The sequence below is a fragment of the Fistularia commersonii genome, chromosome 10, assembly GCF_037954325.1.
Source record: "Fistularia commersonii isolate RoL2024-O1a breed Wild chromosome 10, RoL_Fcom_v1.0, whole genome shotgun sequence".
Taxonomy (NCBI): domain Eukaryota; kingdom Metazoa; phylum Chordata; class Actinopteri; order Syngnathiformes; family Fistulariidae; genus Fistularia; species Fistularia commersonii.
Window position 1 is genome coordinate 6,089,154 of NC_141293.1, and position 20,015 is coordinate 6,109,168.

Sequence of the window (20,015 nt, forward strand, 5' to 3'; positions counted from 1 at the left end):
ATTTCAAAAGCAGAAACCAGCTTGATGAAATTCAATAGTTATTTCCACTCCAAATCAAAAACGCTTCAACTCGGTAAGATAAGCAATTTTTGAAAGAATGGCTATATCTTTTGAACTTGTGGCTGGATTACACTGAATTTGACATATATTGTGCAGAATCATGTCCTTAACAACATATTTCAAAAGCAGAAACCAGCTTGATGAAATTCAATAGTTATTTCCACTCCGAATCAAAAACGCTTCAACTCGGTGAGATAAGCAATTTTTGAAAGAATGGCTATTTCTTTTGAACTTGTGGCTGGATTACACTGAATTTTAAATATATTGTGCAGAATCATGTCCTTAACAACATATTTCAACAGCAGAAACCAGCTTGATGAAATTCATTAATTATTTTCACTCCGAATCAAAAACGCTTCAACTCGGTGAGATAAGCACTTTTTGAACGAATGGCTATATCTTTTGTACTTGTTGGTGGATTACACTGAATTTGACATATATTGTGCAGAATCATGTCCTTAACAACATATTTCAACAGCAGAAACCAGCTTGATTAAATTTGTTTGTTATTTCCACTCCGAATAAAAAATGCTTCAACTCGGTGAAATAAGCAATTTTTGAAAGAATGGCTATTTCTTTTGAACTTGTTGGTGGATTACACTGAATTTGACATATATTGTGCAGAATCATGTCCTAAACAACATATATCAACAGCAGAAACCAGCTTGATGAAATTCATTAATTATTTCCACTCCGAATCAAAAACGCTTCAACTCGGTGAAATAAGCACTTTTTGAACGAATGGCTATATCTTTTGAACTTGTTGTTGGATTACACTGAATTTGACATATATTGTGCAGAATCATGTCCTTAACAACATATTTCAAAAGCAGAAACCAGCTTGATGAAATTCAATAGTTATTTCCACTCCAAATCAAAAACGCTTCAACTCGGTAAGATAAGCAATTTTTGAAAGAATGGCTATATCTTTTGAACTTGTGGCTGGATTACACTGAATTTGACATATATTGTGCAGAATCATGTCCTTAACAACATATTTCAAAAGCAGAAACCAGCTTGATGAAATTCAATAGTTATTTCCACTCCGAATCAAAAACGCTTCAACTCGGTGAGATAAGCAATTTTTGAAAGAATGGCTATTTCTTTTGAACTTGTGGCTGGATTACACTGAATTTTAAATATATTGTGCAGAATCATGTCCTTAACAACATATTTCAACAGCAGAAACCAGCTTGATGAAATTCATTATTATTTCCACTCCGAATCAAAAACGCTTCAACTCGGTGAGATAAGCACTTTTTGAACGAATGGCTATATCTTTTGTACTTGTTGGTGGATTACACTGAATTTGACATATATTGTGCAGAATCATGTCCTTAACAACATGTTTCAACAGCAGAAGCCAGCTTGATGAAATTCGTTTGTCATTTCCACTCCGAATAAAAAATGCTTCAACTCGGTGAAATAAGCACTTTTTGAAAGAATGGCTATTTCTTTTGAACTTGTTGGTGGATTACACTGAATTTGACATTTATTGTGCAGAATCATGTCCTTAACAACAAATTTCAACAGCAGAAACCAGCTTAATGAAATTCAATAGTTATTTCCACTCTGAATCAAAAACGCTTCAACTCGGTGAGATAAGCACTTTTTGAACGAATGGCTATATCTTTTGTACTTGTTGGTGGATTACACTGAATTTTACATATATTGTGCAGAATCATGTCCTAAACAACATATTTCAACAGCAGAAACCAGCTTGATGAAATTCGTTCGTTATTTCCACTCCGAATAAAAAATGCTTCAACTCGGTGATATAAGCAATTGTGGAAAGAATGGCTATATCTTTTGAACTTGTTGGTGGATTACACTGAATTTGACATATATTGTGCAGAATCATGTCCTAAACAACATATCTCAACAGCAGAAACCTGCTTGTTGAAATTCATTAATTATTTCCACTCTGAATCAAAAACGCTTCAACTCGGTGAAATAAGCACTTTTTGAAAGAATGGCTATATCTTTTGAACTTGTTGTTGGATTACACTGAATTTGACATATATTGTGCAGAATCATGTCCTTAACAACATATTTCAAAAGCAGAAACCAGCTTGATGAAATTCATTAGTTATTTCCACTCCGAATCAAAAACGCTTCAACTCGGTAAGATAAGCAATTTTTGAAAGAATGGCTATATCTTTTGAACTTGTGGCTGGATTACACTGAATTTGACATATATTGTGCAGAATCATGTCCTTAACAACATATTTCAAAAGCAGAAACCAGCTTGATGAAATTCAATAGTTATTTCCACTCCGAATCAAAAACGCTTCAACTCGGTAAGGTAAGCAATTTTTGAAAGAATGGCTATATCTTTTGAACTTGTGGCTGGATTACACTGAATTTGACATTTATTGTGCAGAATCATGTCCTTAACAACATATTTCAAAAGCAGAAACCAGCTTGATGAAATTCAATAGTTATTTCCACTCCGAATCAAAAACGCTTCAACTCGGTGAGATAAGCAATTTTTGAAAGAATGGCTATATCTTTTGAACTTGTGGCTGGATTACACTGAATTTTAAATATATTGTGCAGAATCATGTCCTTAACAACATATTTCAACACCAGAAACCAGCTTGATGAAATTCATTAAGTATTTTCACTCCGTATCAAATACGCTTCAACTCGGTGAGATAAGCACTTTTTGAACGAATGGCTATATCTTTTGTACTTGTTGGTGGATTACATTGAGTTTTACATATATTGTGAAGAATCATGTCCTTAACAACATGTTTCAACAGCAGAAGCCAGCTTGATGAAATTCGTTTGTCATTTCCACTCCGAATAAAAAATGCTTCAACTCGGTGAGATAAGCACTTTTTGAAAGAATGGCTATTTCTTTTGAACTTGTTGGTGGATTACACTGAATTTGACATTTATTGTGCAGACTCATGTCCTTAACAACAAATTTCAACAGCAGAATCCAGCTTAATGAAATTCAATAGTTTTTTCCACTCTGAATCAAAAACGCTTCAACTCGGTGAGATAAGCACTTTTTGAACGAATGGCTATATCTTTTTAACTTGTTGGTGGATTACACTGAATTTTACATATATTGTGCAGAATCATGTCCTAAACAACATATTTCAACAGCAGAAACCAGCTTGATGAAATTCGTTCGTTATTTCCACTCCGAATAAAAAATGCTTCAACTCGGTGAGATAAGCAATTGTTGAAAGAATGGCTATATCTTTTGAACTTGTTGGTGGATTACACTGAATTTGACATATATTGTGCAGAATCATGTCCTAAAAAACATATTTCAACAGCAGAAACCTGCTTGTTGAAATTCATTAATTATTTCCACTCTGAATCAAAAACGCTTCAACTCGGTGAGATAAGCACTTTTGGAAAGAATGGCTATATCTTTTGAACTTGTTGTTGGATTACACTGAATTTGACATATATTGTGCAGAATCATGTCCTTAACAACATATTTCAAAAGCAGAAACCAGCTTGATGAAATTCATTAGTTATTTCCACTCCGAATCAAAAACGCTTCAACTCGGTAAGATAAGCAATTTTGAAAGAATGGCTATATCTTTTGAACTTGTGGCTGGATTACACTGAATTTGACATTTATTGTGCAGAATCATGTCCTTAACAACATATTTCAAAAGCAGAAACCAGCTTGATGAAATTCAATAGTTATTTCCACTCCAAATCAAAAACGCTTCAACTCGGTGAGATAAGCAATTTTTGAAAGAATGGCTATATCTTTTGAACTTGTGGCTGGATTACACTGAATTTTAAATATATTGTGCAGAATCATGTCCTTAACAACATATTTCAACAGCAGAAACCAGCTTGATGAAATTCATTAATTATTTTCACTCCGTATCAAATACGCTTCAACTCGGTGAGATAAGCACTTTTTGAACGAATGGCTATATCTTTTGTACTTGTTGGTGGATTACATTGAGTTTTACATATATTGTGCAGAATCATGTCCTTAACAACATATTTCAACAGCAGAAACCAGCAGGATTAAATTCGTTTGTTATTTCCACTCCGAATAAAAAATGCTTCAACTCGGTGAAATAAGCACTTTTTGAAAGAATGGCTATTTCTTTTGAACTTGTTGGTGGATTACACTGAATTTGACATTTATTGTGCAGAATCATGTCCTTAACAACATATTTCAACAGCAGAAACCAGCTTGATGAAATTCATTCATTATTTCCACTCAGAATCAAAAACGATTCAACTCGGTGAAATAAGCACTTTTTGAACGAATTGCTATATCTTTTGAACTTGTTGTTGGATTACATTGAATTTGACATACATTGTGCAGAATCATGTCCTAAACAACATATTTCAAAAGGAGAAACCAGCTTAATGAATTTCAATAGTTATTTCCACTCCGAATCAAAAACGCTTCAACTCGGTGAGATAAGCAATTTTTGAAAGAATGGCTATTTCTTTTGAACTTGTTGGTGGATTACACTGAATTTGACATATATTGTGCAGAATCATGTCCTAAACAACATATTTCAAAAGCTGAAACCAGCTTGATGAAATTCATTAATTATTTCCACTCCGAATCAAAAACGCTTCAACTCGTTGAGATAAGCACTTTTTGAACGAATGGCTATATCTTTTCAACATGTGGCTGGATTACACTGATTTTTACATATATTGTGCAAAATCATGTCCTAAACAACATACTTCAACAGCAGAAACCACCTAGATGAATTCATTAGTTATTTTCACTCCGAATCAAAAACGCTTCAATTCGGTGAGATAAGCACTTTTTGAACGAATGGCTATGTCTTTTGAACTTGTTGTTGGATTACACTGATTTTGACATATATTGTGCAAAATCATTTCCCAAACAACATACTTTTACAGCAGAAACCAGCTTGATGAAATTCATTAGTTATTTCCACTCCGAATCAAAAACACTTAAACTTGGTGAGATAAGCACTTTTTGAAAGAATGGCTATATCTTTTGAACTTGTGGCTGGATTACACTGAATTTGACATATATTGTGCAGAATCATGTCCTTAACCACATATTTCAACAGCAGAAACCAGCTTGATGAAATTCATTAGTTATTTCCACTCCGAATCAAAAATGCTTCAACACGGTGAGTTAATTCCGTTTTGAACGAAAGACTATATCTTTTGAACTTCTGGCTGTATTACACTGAATTATACATATATTGTGCAAAATTATGTCCTAAACAACTTACTTCAACAGCAGAAACCAGCTTGATGAAATTCATTATTATTATCACTCCGAATCAAAAACGCTTCAACTCGGTGAGATAAGCACTTTTTGAACGAATGACTATATCTTTTCAACATGTGGCTGGATTATACTGATTTTGACATATAGTGTGCAGAATCATGTCCTAAACAACATATTTCAACAGCAGAAACCAGCTTGATAATTTTCATTAGTAATTTACACTCCGTGCCAAAAACGCTTCAACTCGGTGAATAAAGCACTTTTTGAAAGAATGGCTATATCTTTTGAACCTTTGACTGGATTACACTGAATTTGACATGTATTCTGGGGAATCATGTCCTAAACAACATATTTCAACAGCAAAAACCTCCTTGATGAAATTCATTAGTTATTTCCACTCCGAATCAAAAACGCATAACTTGGTGAGATAAGCACTTTTTGAACGAATGGCTATATCTTTTGAACTTGTTGGTGGATTACACTTAATTTGACATATATTGTGCAGAATCATGTCCTAAACCACATATTTCAACAGCAGAAACCAGCTTGATGAAATTCATTAGTTATTTCCACTCCTTATAAAATACGTTTCAACTCGGTGAGATAAGGATTTTTGAACGAATGGCTATATCTTTTGAACTTGTGGCTGGATTATACTGATTTTGACATATATTGTGACGAATCATGTCCTAAACAACATATTTCAACAGCAGAAACCAGCTTGATGAAATTCATTAGTAATTTACACTCCGTGCCAAAAACGCTTCAACTCGGTTAATAAAAAACTTTTTGAACGAATGGCTATATCTTTTGAACCTGTGACTGGATTACACTGAATTTGACATATTTTCTTTGGAATCATGTCCTAAACAACATATTTCAACAGCAAAAACCAGCTTGATGAAATTCATTAGTTATTTCCACTCCGAATCAAAAACGCATTACTTGGTGAGATAAGCACTTTTTGAACGAATGGCTATATCTTTTGAACTTGTGGCTGGTTTCCACTGAATTTGACATATATTGTGCAGAATTATGTCCTTAACAACATATTTCAAAAGCAGAAACCAGCTTAATGAAATCATTAATTATTTCCACTCCGAATCAAAAAAGCTTCAACTCGGTGAGTTAAGCACTTTTTGAACGAATGGCTATTTCTTTTGAACTTGTTGGTGGATTACACTGAATTTTACGTATATTGTGCAGAATCATGTCCTTCACAACATATTTCAAAAGCAGAAACCACCTTGATGAAATTCATTAGTTGTTTTCACTCCGAATCAAAAACGTTTCAACTCGGTAAGATACGCAATTTTTGAAAGAATGGCTATTTCTTTTGAACTTGTGGCTGGATTACACTGAATTTGACATATATTGTGCAGAATCATGTCCTTAACAACATATTTCAACAGCAGAAACCAGCTTGATGAAATTCATTAATTATTTTCACTCCGTATCAAATACGCTTCAACTCGGTGAGATAAGCACTTTTTGAACGAATGGCTATATCTTTTGTACTTGTTGGTGGATTACATTGAGTTTTACATATATTGTGCAGAATCATGTCCTTAACAACATATTTCAACAGCAGAAACCAGCAGGATTAAATTCGTTTGTTATTTCCACTCCGAATAAAAAATGCTTCAACTCGGTGAAATAAGCACTTTTTGAAAGAATGGCTATTTCTTTTGAACTTGTTGGTGGATTACACTGAATTTGACATTTATTGTGCAGAATCATGTCCTTAACAACATATTTCAACAGCAGAAACCAGCTTGATGAAATTCATTCATTATTTCCACTCAGAATCAAAAACGATTCAACTCGGTGAAATAAGCACTTTTTGAACGAATTGCTATATCTTTTGAACTTGTTGTTGGATTACATTGAATTTGACATACATTGTGCAGAATCATGTCCTAAACAACATATTTCAAAAGGAGAAACCAGCTTAATGAATTTCAATAGTTATTTCCACTCCGAATCAAAAACGCTTCAACTCGGTGAGATAAGCAATTTTTGAAAGAATGGCTATTTCTTTTGAACTTGTTGGTGGATTACACTGAATTTGACATATATTGTGCAGAATCATGTCCTAAACAACATATTTCAAAAGCTGAAACCAGCTTGATGAAATTCATTAATTATTTCCACTCCGAATCAAAAACGCTTCAACTCGTTGAGATAAGCACTTTTTGAACGAATGGCTATATCTTTTCAACATGTGGCTGGATTACACTGATTTTTACATATATTGTGCAAAATCATGTCCTAAACAACATACTTCAACAGCAGAAACCACCTAGATGAATTCATTAGTTATTTTCACTCCGAATCAAAAACGCTTCAATTCGGTGAGATAAGCACTTTTTGAACGAATGGCTATGTCTTTTGAACTTGTTGTTGGATTACACTGATTTTGACATATATTGTGCAAAATCATTTCCCAAACAACATACTTTTACAGCAGAAACCAGCTTGATGAAATTCATTAGTTATTTCCACTCCGAATCAAAAACACTTAAACTTGGTGAGATAAGCACTTTTTGAAAGAATGGCTATATCTTTTGAACTTGTGGCTGGATTACACTGAATTTGACATATATTGTGCAGAATCATGTCCTTAACCACATATTTCAACAGCAGAAACCAGCTTGATGAAATTCATTAGTTATTTCCACTCCGAATCAAAAATGCTTCAACACGGTGAGTTAATTCCGTTTTGAACGAAAGACTATATCTTTTGAACTTCTGGCTGTATTACACTGAATTATACATATATTGTGCAAAATTATGTCCTAAACAACTTACTTCAACAGCAGAAACCAGCTTGATGAAATTCATTATTATTATCACTCCGAATCAAAAACGCTTCAACTCGGTGAGATAAGCACTTTTTGAACGAATGACTATATCTTTTCAACATGTGGCTGGATTATACTGATTTTGACATATAGTGTGCAGAATCATGTCCTAAACAACATATTTCAACAGCAGAAACCAGCTTGATAATTTTCATTAGTAATTTACACTCCGTGCCAAAAACGCTTCAACTCGGTGAATAAAGCACTTTTTGAAAGAATGGCTATATCTTTTGAACCTTTGACTGGATTACACTGAATTTGACATGTATTCTGGGGAATCATGTCCTAAACAACATATTTCAACAGCAAAAACCTCCTTGATGAAATTCATTAGTTATTTCCACTCCGAATCAAAAACGCATAACTTGGTGAGATAAGCACTTTTTGAACGAATGGCTATATCTTTTGAACTTGTTGGTGGATTACACTTAATTTGACATATATTGTGCAGAATCATGTCCTAAACCACATATTTCAACAGCAGAAACCAGCTTGATGAAATTCATTAGTTATTTCCACTCCTTATAAAATACGTTTCAACTCGGTGAGATAAGGATTTTTGAACGAATGGCTATATCTTTTGAACTTGTGGCTGGATTATACTGATTTTGACATATATTGTGACGAATCATGTCCTAAACAACATATTTCAACAGCAGAAACCAGCTTGATGAAATTCATTAGTAATTTACACTCCGTGCCAAAAACGCTTCAACTCGGTTAATAAAAAACTTTTTGAACGAATGGCTATATCTTTTGAACCTGTGACTGGATTACACTGAATTTGACATATTTTCTTTGGAATCATGTCCTAAACAACATATTTCAACAGCAAAAACCAGCTTGATGAAATTCATTAGTTATTTCCACTCCGAATCAAAAACGCATTACTTGGTGAGATAAGCACTTTTTGAACGAATGGCTATATCTTTTGAACTTGTGGCTGGTTTCCACTGAATTTGACATATATTGTGCAGAATTATGTCCTTAACAACATATTTCAAAAGCAGAAACCAGCTTAATGAAATCATTAATTATTTCCACTCCGAATCAAAAAAGCTTCAACTCGGTGAGTTAAGCACTTTTTGAACGAATGGCTATTTCTTTTGAACTTGTTGGTGGATTACACTGAATTTTACGTATATTGTGCAGAATCATGTCCTTCACAACATATTTCAAAAGCAGAAACCACCTTGATGAAATTCATTAGTTGTTTTCACTCCGAATCAAAAACGTTTCAACTCGGTAAGATACGCAATTTTTGAAAGAATGGCTATTTCTTTTGAACTTGTGGCTGGATTACACTGAATTTGACATATATTGTGCAGAATCATGTCCTTAACAACATATTTCAAAAGCAGAAACCACCTTGATGAAATTCATTAGTTATTTTCACTCCGAATCAAAAACGCTTCAACTCGGTGAGATAAGCACTTTTTTAACGAATGGCTATATCTTTTGAACTTGTGGCTGGTTTACACTGAATTTGACATATATTGTGCAGAATTATGTCCTAAACAACATATTTCACCAGCAGAAACCAGCTTGATGAAATTCATTAATTATTTCCACTCCGAATCAAAAACGCTTCAACTCGGTGAGATAAGCACTTTTTGAACGAATGGCTATATCTTTTCAACCTGTTGCTGGATTATACTGATTTTGACATATATTGTGCAGAATCATGTCCTAAACAACATACTTCAACAGCAGAAACCAGCTTGATGAAATTCATTAGTTATTTCCACTCCGAATCAAAAACGCTTCTACTCGGTGAGATAAGCACTTTTTGAACGAATGACTATATCTTTTGAACTTCTGGCTGGATTATACTGATTTTGACATATAGTGTGCAGAATCATATCCTAAACAACATATTTCAAAAGCAGGAACCAGCTTGATAAAATTCTTTAGTAATTTACACTCCGTGCCAAAAACGCTTCAACTCGGTGAATAAAGCACTTTTTGAAAGAATGGCTATATCTTTTGAACCTTTGACTGGATTACACTGAATTTGACATATATTGTGCAGAATCATGTCCGAAACCACATATTTCAACACCAGAAACCAGCTTGATGAAATTCATTAGTTATTTCCACTCTTTATCAAAAACGCTTCAACTCGGTGAGATAAGGATTTTTGAACGAATGGCTATATCTTTTGAACTTGTGGCTGGATTACACTGATTTTGACATATATTGTACAGAATCATGTCCTAAACAACATATTTCAACAGCAGAAACCAGCTTGATGAAATTCATTAGTTATTTCCACTCCGAATCAAAAACTCTTCAACTCGGTGAGATAAGTACTTTTTGAACGAAAGGCTATATCTTTTGAACTTGTGGCTGGATTACAATGAATTTGACATATATTCTGGGGAATCATGTCCTAAACCACATATTTCAACAGCAGAAACCACCTTGATGAAATTCATTAGTTATTTCCACTCCGAATCAAAAACGCTTCAACTCGGTGAGATAAGCACTTTTTGAACGAAAGACTATATCTTTTGAATTTGTGGCTGGATTATACTGATTTTGACATATATTGTGCAGAATCATGTCCTAAACAACATATTTCAACAGCAGAAACCAGCTTGATGAATTTCATTAGTTATTTACACTCGATGCCAAAAACGCTTCAACTCGGTGAATAAAGCACTTTTTGAAAGAATTGCTATATCTTTTGAACCTGCGACTGGATTACACTGAATTTGACATATATTCTGGGGAATCATGTCCTAAACCACATATTTCAACAGCAGAAACCACCTTGATGAAATTCATTAGTTATTTCCACTCCGGATCAAAAAACGCTTCAACTCGGTGAGTTAAGCACTTTTTGAACGAATGTCTATATCTTTTGAACTTGTGGCTGGATTACACTGAATTTGACATATATTGTGCAGAATCATGTCCTAAACCAATTATGTCAACAGCAGAAACCCGCTTAATGAATTTCATTACTTATTTACACTCCGTGCCAAAAACGCTTCAACTCGGGTAGATAAGCACTTCAAAGGAATCTTTAGTGATTTACACTCTTTGTCTAAAATGCTTCAACTCAGTGAGATAAACACTTTTTGACCGTATGGCTTTAACTTTTCAAAATGTTGCAAGATCACAATGATTTTAACATATATTGCTCAGAATCTGGTCCTTTTCAACATAATTCAGGACCAGTAAGCTGCTTAAAAGATTCCATTAGTTATTTACACTCTTTATCAAAAATTCTTCAACTCAGTGAGATAAACACTTTTTGACCATATGGCTATATCTTTTCAAATAGTTGCAGGATCACAATGGTTTTGACATATATCGTGCAGAATCTGGTCCTTTTCCACATATTTCAGCACCAGTTACCTGCTTCAAAGAAATCTTTAGTTATTTACACCTTTTGTCTAAAAATGCTTCAACTCAGTGAGATAACACTTTTTCACCGTATTGGTATAACTTTTCAAAATGTTGCAGGATCACAATGATTTTGATATATATTGTGCAGAATATGGTCCTTTTCAACATATTTCAGCACCAGTAACCTGCTTCAAAGGAATCTTTAGATATTGACACTCTTTGTCTAAAACGCTTCAACTCAGTGAGATAAACACTTTTTGACCATATGGCTATATCTTTTCAAAATGTTGCAGGATCACAATGATTTTGACATATATTGTGCAGAATCTGGTCCTTTTCAACATATTTCAGCACCAGTAAGCTGCTTAAAAGATTCCATTAGTTATTTATACTCTTTGTCTAAAATGCTTCAACTCAGTGAGATAAACACTTTTATACCATATGGCTATATCTTTTCAAAATGTTGCAGGATCACAATGGTTTTGAAATATATTGTGCAGAATCTGGTCCGTTTCAAAATATTTCAGCACCAGTTACCTGCTTGAAAGAAATTTTTAGTTATTTTACACGCTGTATCAAAAACGCTTCAACTCAGTGAGATAAACACTTTTTGACTGTATGGCAATATCTTATCAAAATATTGCAGGATCACAATGATTTTGAAATATATTGTGCAGAATCTGGTCCTTTTCAACATATTTCAGCACCAGTTAGCTGCTTAAAAGATTCCATTAGTTATTTACACTCTTTCTCAAAAATTCTTCAACTCAGAGAGATAAATACTTTTTGACCATATGGCTATATCTTTTCAAAATGTTGCAGGATCACAATGGTTTTGACATATATTGTGCAGAATCTGGTCCTTTTCAAAATATTTCAGCACCAGTTACCTGCTTGAAAGAAATTTTTCGTTATTTTACATGCTGTATCAAAAACGCTTCAACTCAGTGAGATAAACACTTTTTGACCGTATGGCAATATCTTTTCAAAATATTGCAGGATCACAATGATTTTGAAATATATTGTGGAGAATCTGGTCCTTTTCAACATATTTCAGCATCAGTCTTCTTCTTCTTCTTCTTTCGGCTTTTCCCGTCAGGGGTCGCCGCAGCGAGTCAACTTTCTCCATCTAACCCTATTCTCTGTATCTTTCTCTCTCACACCAACTACCTTCATATCCTCTCTCACTACGTCCATAAATCTTCTCTTTGGTCTTCCTCGAGACCTCTTGCCTGGCAGCTCCAGTTCCAGCTTCTCTCTACCAATATATTCACTATCTCTTCTCTGTACATGACCGAACCATCTCAGTCTGGCTTCTCTGACCTTCTCTCCAAAACATCGAACATGTGCCGTCCCTCTGATAGACTCATTCCTGATCCTATCCATCCTGGTTACTCCCAAAGAGACTCCTCTAGATAGGTATATACCTATCTAGAGGAGGCTCGTATATACCTAAATAGGTATATACGAGCGGAAGAGTCCCAGTGAAGTGAGTGAATGGCCATTTATCTTGTATGGTTGAAGTCGACAGTAGCTTGGGTAGAGCTAATAGCATGCGATCGCTAGCCACTAGCTAACTCTAGCCTCGTGGTGGGACTACTGTATATTGGAACAGAGTGTTGGTTTGGAGTGTGTGTAAATGTACGTGTAAAGAGGGGAAACGGGAGCAATTGCTATATGGTTTTGTAAATAAGAATAACAGTGATTAGTATGCCGAGACCTCGTCACAGCATGATTTCAGTGCTGTGTCAGCAGCAAAGAGGTTGGACGCCAGTAATGTGGCTAATGTCTGTGTTAAAGTCGACAATAAAACCAGCAAAACCTACACACTGAATCCTCATCATTCACGTGTGCAACAATATATTGTGCAGAATCATGTCCAGTTCAACATATTTCAGCAGCAACCACCAGCTTGAAGGGATTCATAAGTTTTTTACACTTTTGAACATATATGCTTCTACTCGGTGAGATAAGAACTTTATGACCGCATGGCCATATCTTTCAAACCTGTAGCAAGATGTTGGATATTTTGACATATATTGTGAAGAGTCATGTCCCGTTCAACATATTTCAGCAGCAGTCACCAGCTTGAAGGAATTCATAAGTTTTTTTTACAATTTGTAATATAATCGCCTCAACTTGGTGAGATAAGCACTTTTTGACCACATGGCTATATCTTTCAAACCTGTGGCTGGATATTAGTTATTTTGACATATCTTCTTCTTCTTCTTCTTCTTCTTCTTCTTCTTCTTCTTCTTCTTCTTCTTCTTCTTCTTCTTTCGGCTTTTTCCGTCAGGGGTCGCCACAGCGAGTCAACTTTCTCCATCTAACCCTATTCTCTGTATCTTTCTCTCTCACACCAACTACCTTCATATCCTCTCTCACTACGTCCATAAATCATCTCTTTGGTCTTCCTCGAGACCTCTTGCCTGGCAGCTCCAATTCCAGCATCCGTCTACCAATATATTCACTATCTCTTCTATGTACATGACCGAACCATCTCAGTCTGGCTTCTCTGACCTTCTCTCCAAAACATCGAACATGTGCCGTCCCTCTGATAGACTCATTCCTGATCCTATCCATCCTGGTTACTCCCAAAGAGAACCTCAACATCTTCATCTCTGCAACCTCTAGTTCTGCCTGCTGTCTTTTGGTCATTGTAGCAGTTTCTAGTCCATACACCATCGCTGGTCTCACCACTGTCTTGTACACCTTTCCTTTTATTCTGGCTGAAAGTCTTCTATCACATAGTACCCCTGACACTTTTCTCCACCCATTCCAACCTGCTTGGACCCGTCTCTTCACCTCTTTTCCGCACTCTCCGTTTCTCTGGACTGTTGACTCGAAGTACCTGAAATCCTCCAGCTTCTCCATCTCCACTCCCTGTAGCCTCACCGCTCCACCCGAGTTCCTCTCATTCACACACATATATTCTGTCTTGCTGCGACTAACTTTCATTCCTCTCCTTTCCAGAGCATACCTCCACCTCTAGATTTTCCTCTACCTGTTTTCTGCTCTCACTACAGATCACAATGTCATCCACAAACATCATGGTCCATGGGGATTCCTGTCTAACCTCATCTGTCAGCCTATCCATCACCATTGCGAACACGAAGGGGCTCAGAGCTGATCCCTGATGGAGTCCCACCTCCACCTTGAACTTCTCGGTTACCCCTACAGCACACCGTACCAGTGTCTCACAGCTAGCATACATGTCCTGCACCAGTCTAACATACTTCTCTGCCACTCCAGACTTCCTCATACAATACCAGAGCTCCTCTCTTGGCACCCTGTCATATGCTTTTTCTAGGTCTACAAAAACGCAAAGCAACTCCCTCTGGCCTTCTCTGTACTTTTCTATTAGCATTCTCAACGCAAATACTGCATCTGTAGTACTCTTCCTAGGCATGAAGCCATACTGCTGTTCACAAATGCTGACTTCTGCTCTCAGTCTAGTTTCCACTACTCTTTCCCATAACTTCATTGTATGGCTCATCAACTTAATCCCTCTATAGTTTCCACAATTCTGCACATCCCCTTTATTCTTAAAAATAGGCACCATCACACTTTGTCTCCATTCTTCAGGCATCTTCTCACTCTCTAAGATCCTGTTGAATAATCTAGTCAGGAAATCTACCGCTGCCTCTCCTAGACACTTCCACACCTCCACAGGTATATCATCAGGACCAACTGCTTTTCCACTCTTCATCCTCTTCAATGCCTTCCTCACTTCACTTTTACTAATTTTTGCTACTTTGTGGTCTACAATATTCACCTCTTCTACCCTTGCTTCTCTTTCATTTTCCACATTCATCAGCTCTTCAAAGTACTCTTTCCATCTTCCCATCACTCTTCTAGCATCTGTCAATTCATTCCCCTCTCTGTCCTTAATCACCTGGACCTGTTGTACATCCTTTCCATCTTTATCTCTCTGTTTCGCCAACCTGTATAGATCATTTTCACCCTCCTTACTATCCAACCGAGCATACAAGTCATCATAAGCCCTTTTTTTTGCCTTTGCTACCTCTATCTTTACCTTTCGCCGCACCTCCCTGAACTCCTGTCTGTTCTCTTCAGTCCTCTCAGTATCCCACTTCTTCTTCGCTAACCGCTTTCTCTGTAAACACTCCTGCACTTCCTCATTCCACCACCAAGTCTCCTTATCTTCTTTCCTTCCAGATGACACACCAAGTACTCTTCTACCTGTCTCCCTGATAACACTAGCTGTTGTTGTCCAATCATCTGGAAGCTCACCCTGACCACCCAGACCCTTTCTCAACCTCTCCCTGAAAACCATGCAACACTCCTCCCTTTTCAGCTTCCACCATTTTGTCCTCTGTTCTGCCTTTGTCCTCTTCATCTTCCTTGTCACCAGAGTCATCCTACAAACCACCATCCTCTGCTGTCTGGCTACACTCTCACCTACAACTACTTTGCAGTCACTGATCTCTTTCAGGTTACCCCGTCTATACAAGATGTAGTCTACCTGCGTGCTCCTACCTCCGCTCTTATAAGTTACCCTATGTTCCTGTTTTTTCTGGAAAAAGGTATTCACTACAGCCATTTCCATCCTTTTTGTAAAATCTACCACCATCTGTCCCTCTGCATTCCTATCCTGGATACCAAATCTGCCCATCACTTCTTCATCCCCTCTATTGCCTTCACCAACATGTCCATTGAAGTCTGCACCAATGACCACTCTCTCATTTCTGGGAATATTCTGCAGCACTTCATCTAACTCATTCCAGAACTTCTCCTTCTCTTCAGATTCACATCCCACCTGTGGGGCATAGCCACTAACAACATTGAGCATCACACCTTCAATTTCCAGTTACAGACTCATAAGTCTATCTGACATTCTTTTCACCTGAAATATATTGTAATAATAATAATAATAATACATACGATTTGTATAGCGCTTTTCACGGTACACAAAGACGCTTTACAAGTTGATGACAGAAAAACATAGAACATAAACATTGTTAATGGGAAGAGCTGTAGGTGTTGTAGGTGGTTTGGAAGAGGTGGGTCTTGAGGTTATTTTTGAAGGAAGACAATGAGTTTGACTCTCGGATGGCTGGGGGGAGGGAGTTCCAGAGGGTGGGGGCGGCGATGGCGAAGGCTCTGTCTCCCAGGGTGCGGCACTTGGACTTACAGATTGGAGTTAGGAGGTTTTCATCCGAGGAGCGAAGACGACGCGCTGGAGAGTGGCGACGTAGAAGGTCGGTGAGATATGGGGGGGCGAGGTTGTTGAGGGCTTTGTAGGTGGTGAGGAGGATCTTGAAGTGGATGCGTTGTTTGATGGGCAGCCAGTGAAGTTGACGGAGGATGGGGGTGATGTGTTCTCTGGAAGGGGAGCGGGTAAGTAGTCGGGCAGCAGAGTTTTGGACGTATTGCAGTTTTTGAAGGGCCTTAGAGGGGAGGCCATATAGGATACTATTGCAGTAGTCGAGTCTGGAGGTGATGAATGCATGGATTAGTGTTTCAGCAGCAGAGGGTGAAAGAGTGGGTCGGAGGCGTGCTATGTTTCGGAGGTGGAAAAAAGATGTTTTGGTGATGTGATTTATGTGTGGCCTAAAAGAGAGTGCAGGGTCCATGTAGATTCCAAGATTTCTTACCAGGGGGGAGGGGGAAACAGAGTGACCATCAATGGAGAGTGCGAGATTGTGACAGGAATTGAGCAAGGGTTTTGGGCCCGAATATGATAATTTCTGTTTTGTTGCTGTTGAGTTTGAGGAAATTTTGGTTCATCCAGGTTTTTATGGCTGTGATGCAGTCGGTGAGGGAAGAAAGGATTTCGGGAGTGATTGCCTTGGTGTTTATGTAGAGCTGAGTGTCATCGGCATAGCAGTGAAAATGGAGTCCATGGCGGCGGATGATGTGTCCAAGTGGCAGTATGTAGAGGGTGAAAAGTACGGGGCCAAGAACTGAACCTTGTGGAACTCCGTGTCGGACGGGGGTGGTGGAAGATGTATGGTTGTTTATGTTGATGTAGTGAGATCTGCCGGAGAGGTAAGAGTGGAACCAGGAGAGGGCGGTGTCGGTGATGCCTAATGATTCCAGACGGTTGAGGAGGATTTGATGGTTGACTGTATCGAAGGCAGTGCTGAGATCAAGGAGGAGGAGGATGGTGAGGGATCCGGAGTCAGAGGAGAGAAGGAGGTCATTTGTTACTTTGATGAGAGCTGTTTCAGTGCTGTGTTGGTTTCTGAAGCCGGATTGGAAAGTTTCATACAGGTCATGCGTGAAGAGGTGTTGATTTAATTGTGCTGTGACAGCTCTTTCCAGTGCTTTTGAGAGGAATGTGAGGTTGGAGATGGGTCGGAAGTTGTTGGGGTCGTCGGGGTCGAGGCCAGGTTTTTTAAGGACAGGGGTGATGGCAGCAAGCTTAAGTGATGTGGGGACTGTTCCAGAGGTGAGGGAGGCGTTAATGGTATCGGTGATGAGTGGGGCAAGGGGGGTGAGGCAGGCTATGACAAGATTTGAAGGCATGGGATCCAGGGGGGAGGTGGATGGCTTCATGGTGGTGAGTATTTTGGTGAGATCTGCTGTAGTTATTGGAGAGAAGTGAGTGAGTCGGTGGATAGAAGGGGAGGTGAGTAGGGGCTCTGGGACTGGGGTGGTGGCAGAGGAGGATGCAAGTTGATTATGGATGGTGTCTATCTTTGAGGTGAAAAATGACATGAGGAGGTCACATTTTTTCGGGGTGAAAGTGGATGAGATGTTGTCGTGCGGTTTGAGTAGTTTGTTTATGGTGGAGAACAGAGAGCGTGGATTGGAGGATCCCGAGTGGATGATGCCAGAGTAGTAACGGGAACGGGCTTCATTGAGTGCTGTCTTGTAATGTTGCATATGGTCCTTATAGGCTTGGGCATGAACAGTGAGGCCGGTTTTCTTATGTAGTCGTTCAAGTTTACGGAGTTGATTTTTTAGCTTGCGGAGTTCCGGGTTAAACCAGGGGGCAGAGTGAGTGAATGTGACTGTTTTGGATTTCAAAGGAGCCAGCGTATTGAGGGAGGTAGAAAGGGGGTTATTGTAAATGTTGACCAGGTCCATAGGGGTTGGATTTACTGGAGGGGTGAGATTAGAGAGAGTGTTGGTTATGCAGGTGGAGAGTTTTACTGGGCAGACAGATTTTAGGTTGCGGAAAGTGATTTTACGGCTGGGCTTAGGTAGGGGCGTGGGGATGTTGATATCAAATGTGATGGCCAGGTGATCAGATATGGAGAGATCAAAACTGGAGATGTTGTGAATCTGTAAGCCAGTGGAGCAGACCAGGTCAAGGATGTGGCCGTGGTTATGGGTGGGAAAGGTGATGTGTTGTCTGAAGTTTGTGCAGTTGAGTAGGTCCAAGAAGTCAGATGCATCTTTACAGTCCGGGGAGTCAATATGAAGGTTAAAGTCGCCAAGAAGTATAACGGTGGTTGAAATTGAAAATAGCGAGGTGATGAATTCTGAGAGATCTGATAGAAAAGATGGGTTGGGTTTGGGGGGGCGGTATATGATCGCTGTAATGAGTGGTTTGGGTCCGGGTAGATTTAAAGTCAGGTGTTCAAAAGAAGGGGCAGAAGGGATGGAGAGTATGCGAGGTTGGAGGTCTTTGTGGAAAATTGCAGCAATCCTTCCTCCTCTGCCCTCAGTGCACGGTTTGTCCAGGTAAGAGTATCCAGAGGGGGTGGTTTGGTTGAGAGAGAAATAATCCTGGGGTTTTTGCCATGTTTCATTTAGGCACAGAAGGTCAAGTTGTTTATCAGAGATGAAATCATTTAATATGAGGCTTTTATTGTTAAGGGATCTTGTATTGAAGAGAGCGATTTTTATTGCCTTTTGTTGTGAAGTGGATGGGGCGGAAGTTGGAATTTGACAGAGGTTTAAATAGTTCACGCGGGGATGATGACGCGGTTTATTGTGATGACGCGGGGAAGAGGTTTGGGGTCCGGTTCGTGAGATGTGCTGTGTCCATAGCGTTGGAATTGAATTTTCTGTTGTACGAAAGTATGAAAAGTTGCGACGGGAGCCACGGTGAATGTAGCGGGGTCGACGAAGAAGTCCATGGTTACAGAGTGTGGCGAGGAGTGTCGTAGGGGGGGGTAGTTTTGGGATGAGCTGGAGGAGTTGCTTCGGAGTGTAGCTGAGTGTCATACAGCTGGATGTCGGAGATAGTTGCTGGTGGAGAAAGAGATGGTGGAGCAGGTGGAGCAAGCAGATTTCGGCCGATGGAAATGCCGTCTTGCTAGGCGCCGTCGGGAGTTTCGAGACGCTAGCCGGCTAGCTAGCAGAACACAAGCAGTCCGGGGGGATGTCGAGGTTGTGAGATGCAGGTAGATTGGTGGAGAGATCGAGAAAGTTACGGTAGCTATAGGGCGATTAGACTTTGATTACTTGGCTGGAGGACTGTAACTATTGAGAGATTTGTCTTTGGTTGGTTAGATTGGTTGGTTTGAGAGCGGGAAGCGGCAGCTAAGCGCGCCAGCGTCCTCTCGTCCCCCCCCAAAAAAATAAAATAAAAAATAAAA

The 20,015-nt window shown here is 38.4% G+C and overlaps 1 protein-coding gene across 1 annotated transcript; it reads right to left on the reverse strand.

Moving 5' to 3' along the window:
- Window positions 1–16,481: 16,481 nt before the first annotated feature.
- LOC147230167 (uncharacterized) lies at window positions 16,482–19,641 on the reverse strand. Its single transcript, XM_086154393.1, is given in 2 exon segments — window positions 16,482–17,159; window positions 17,161–19,641. Coding segments are annotated over 2 exon segments (3,159 nt in total).
- Window positions 19,642–20,015: the final 374 nt, after the last annotated feature.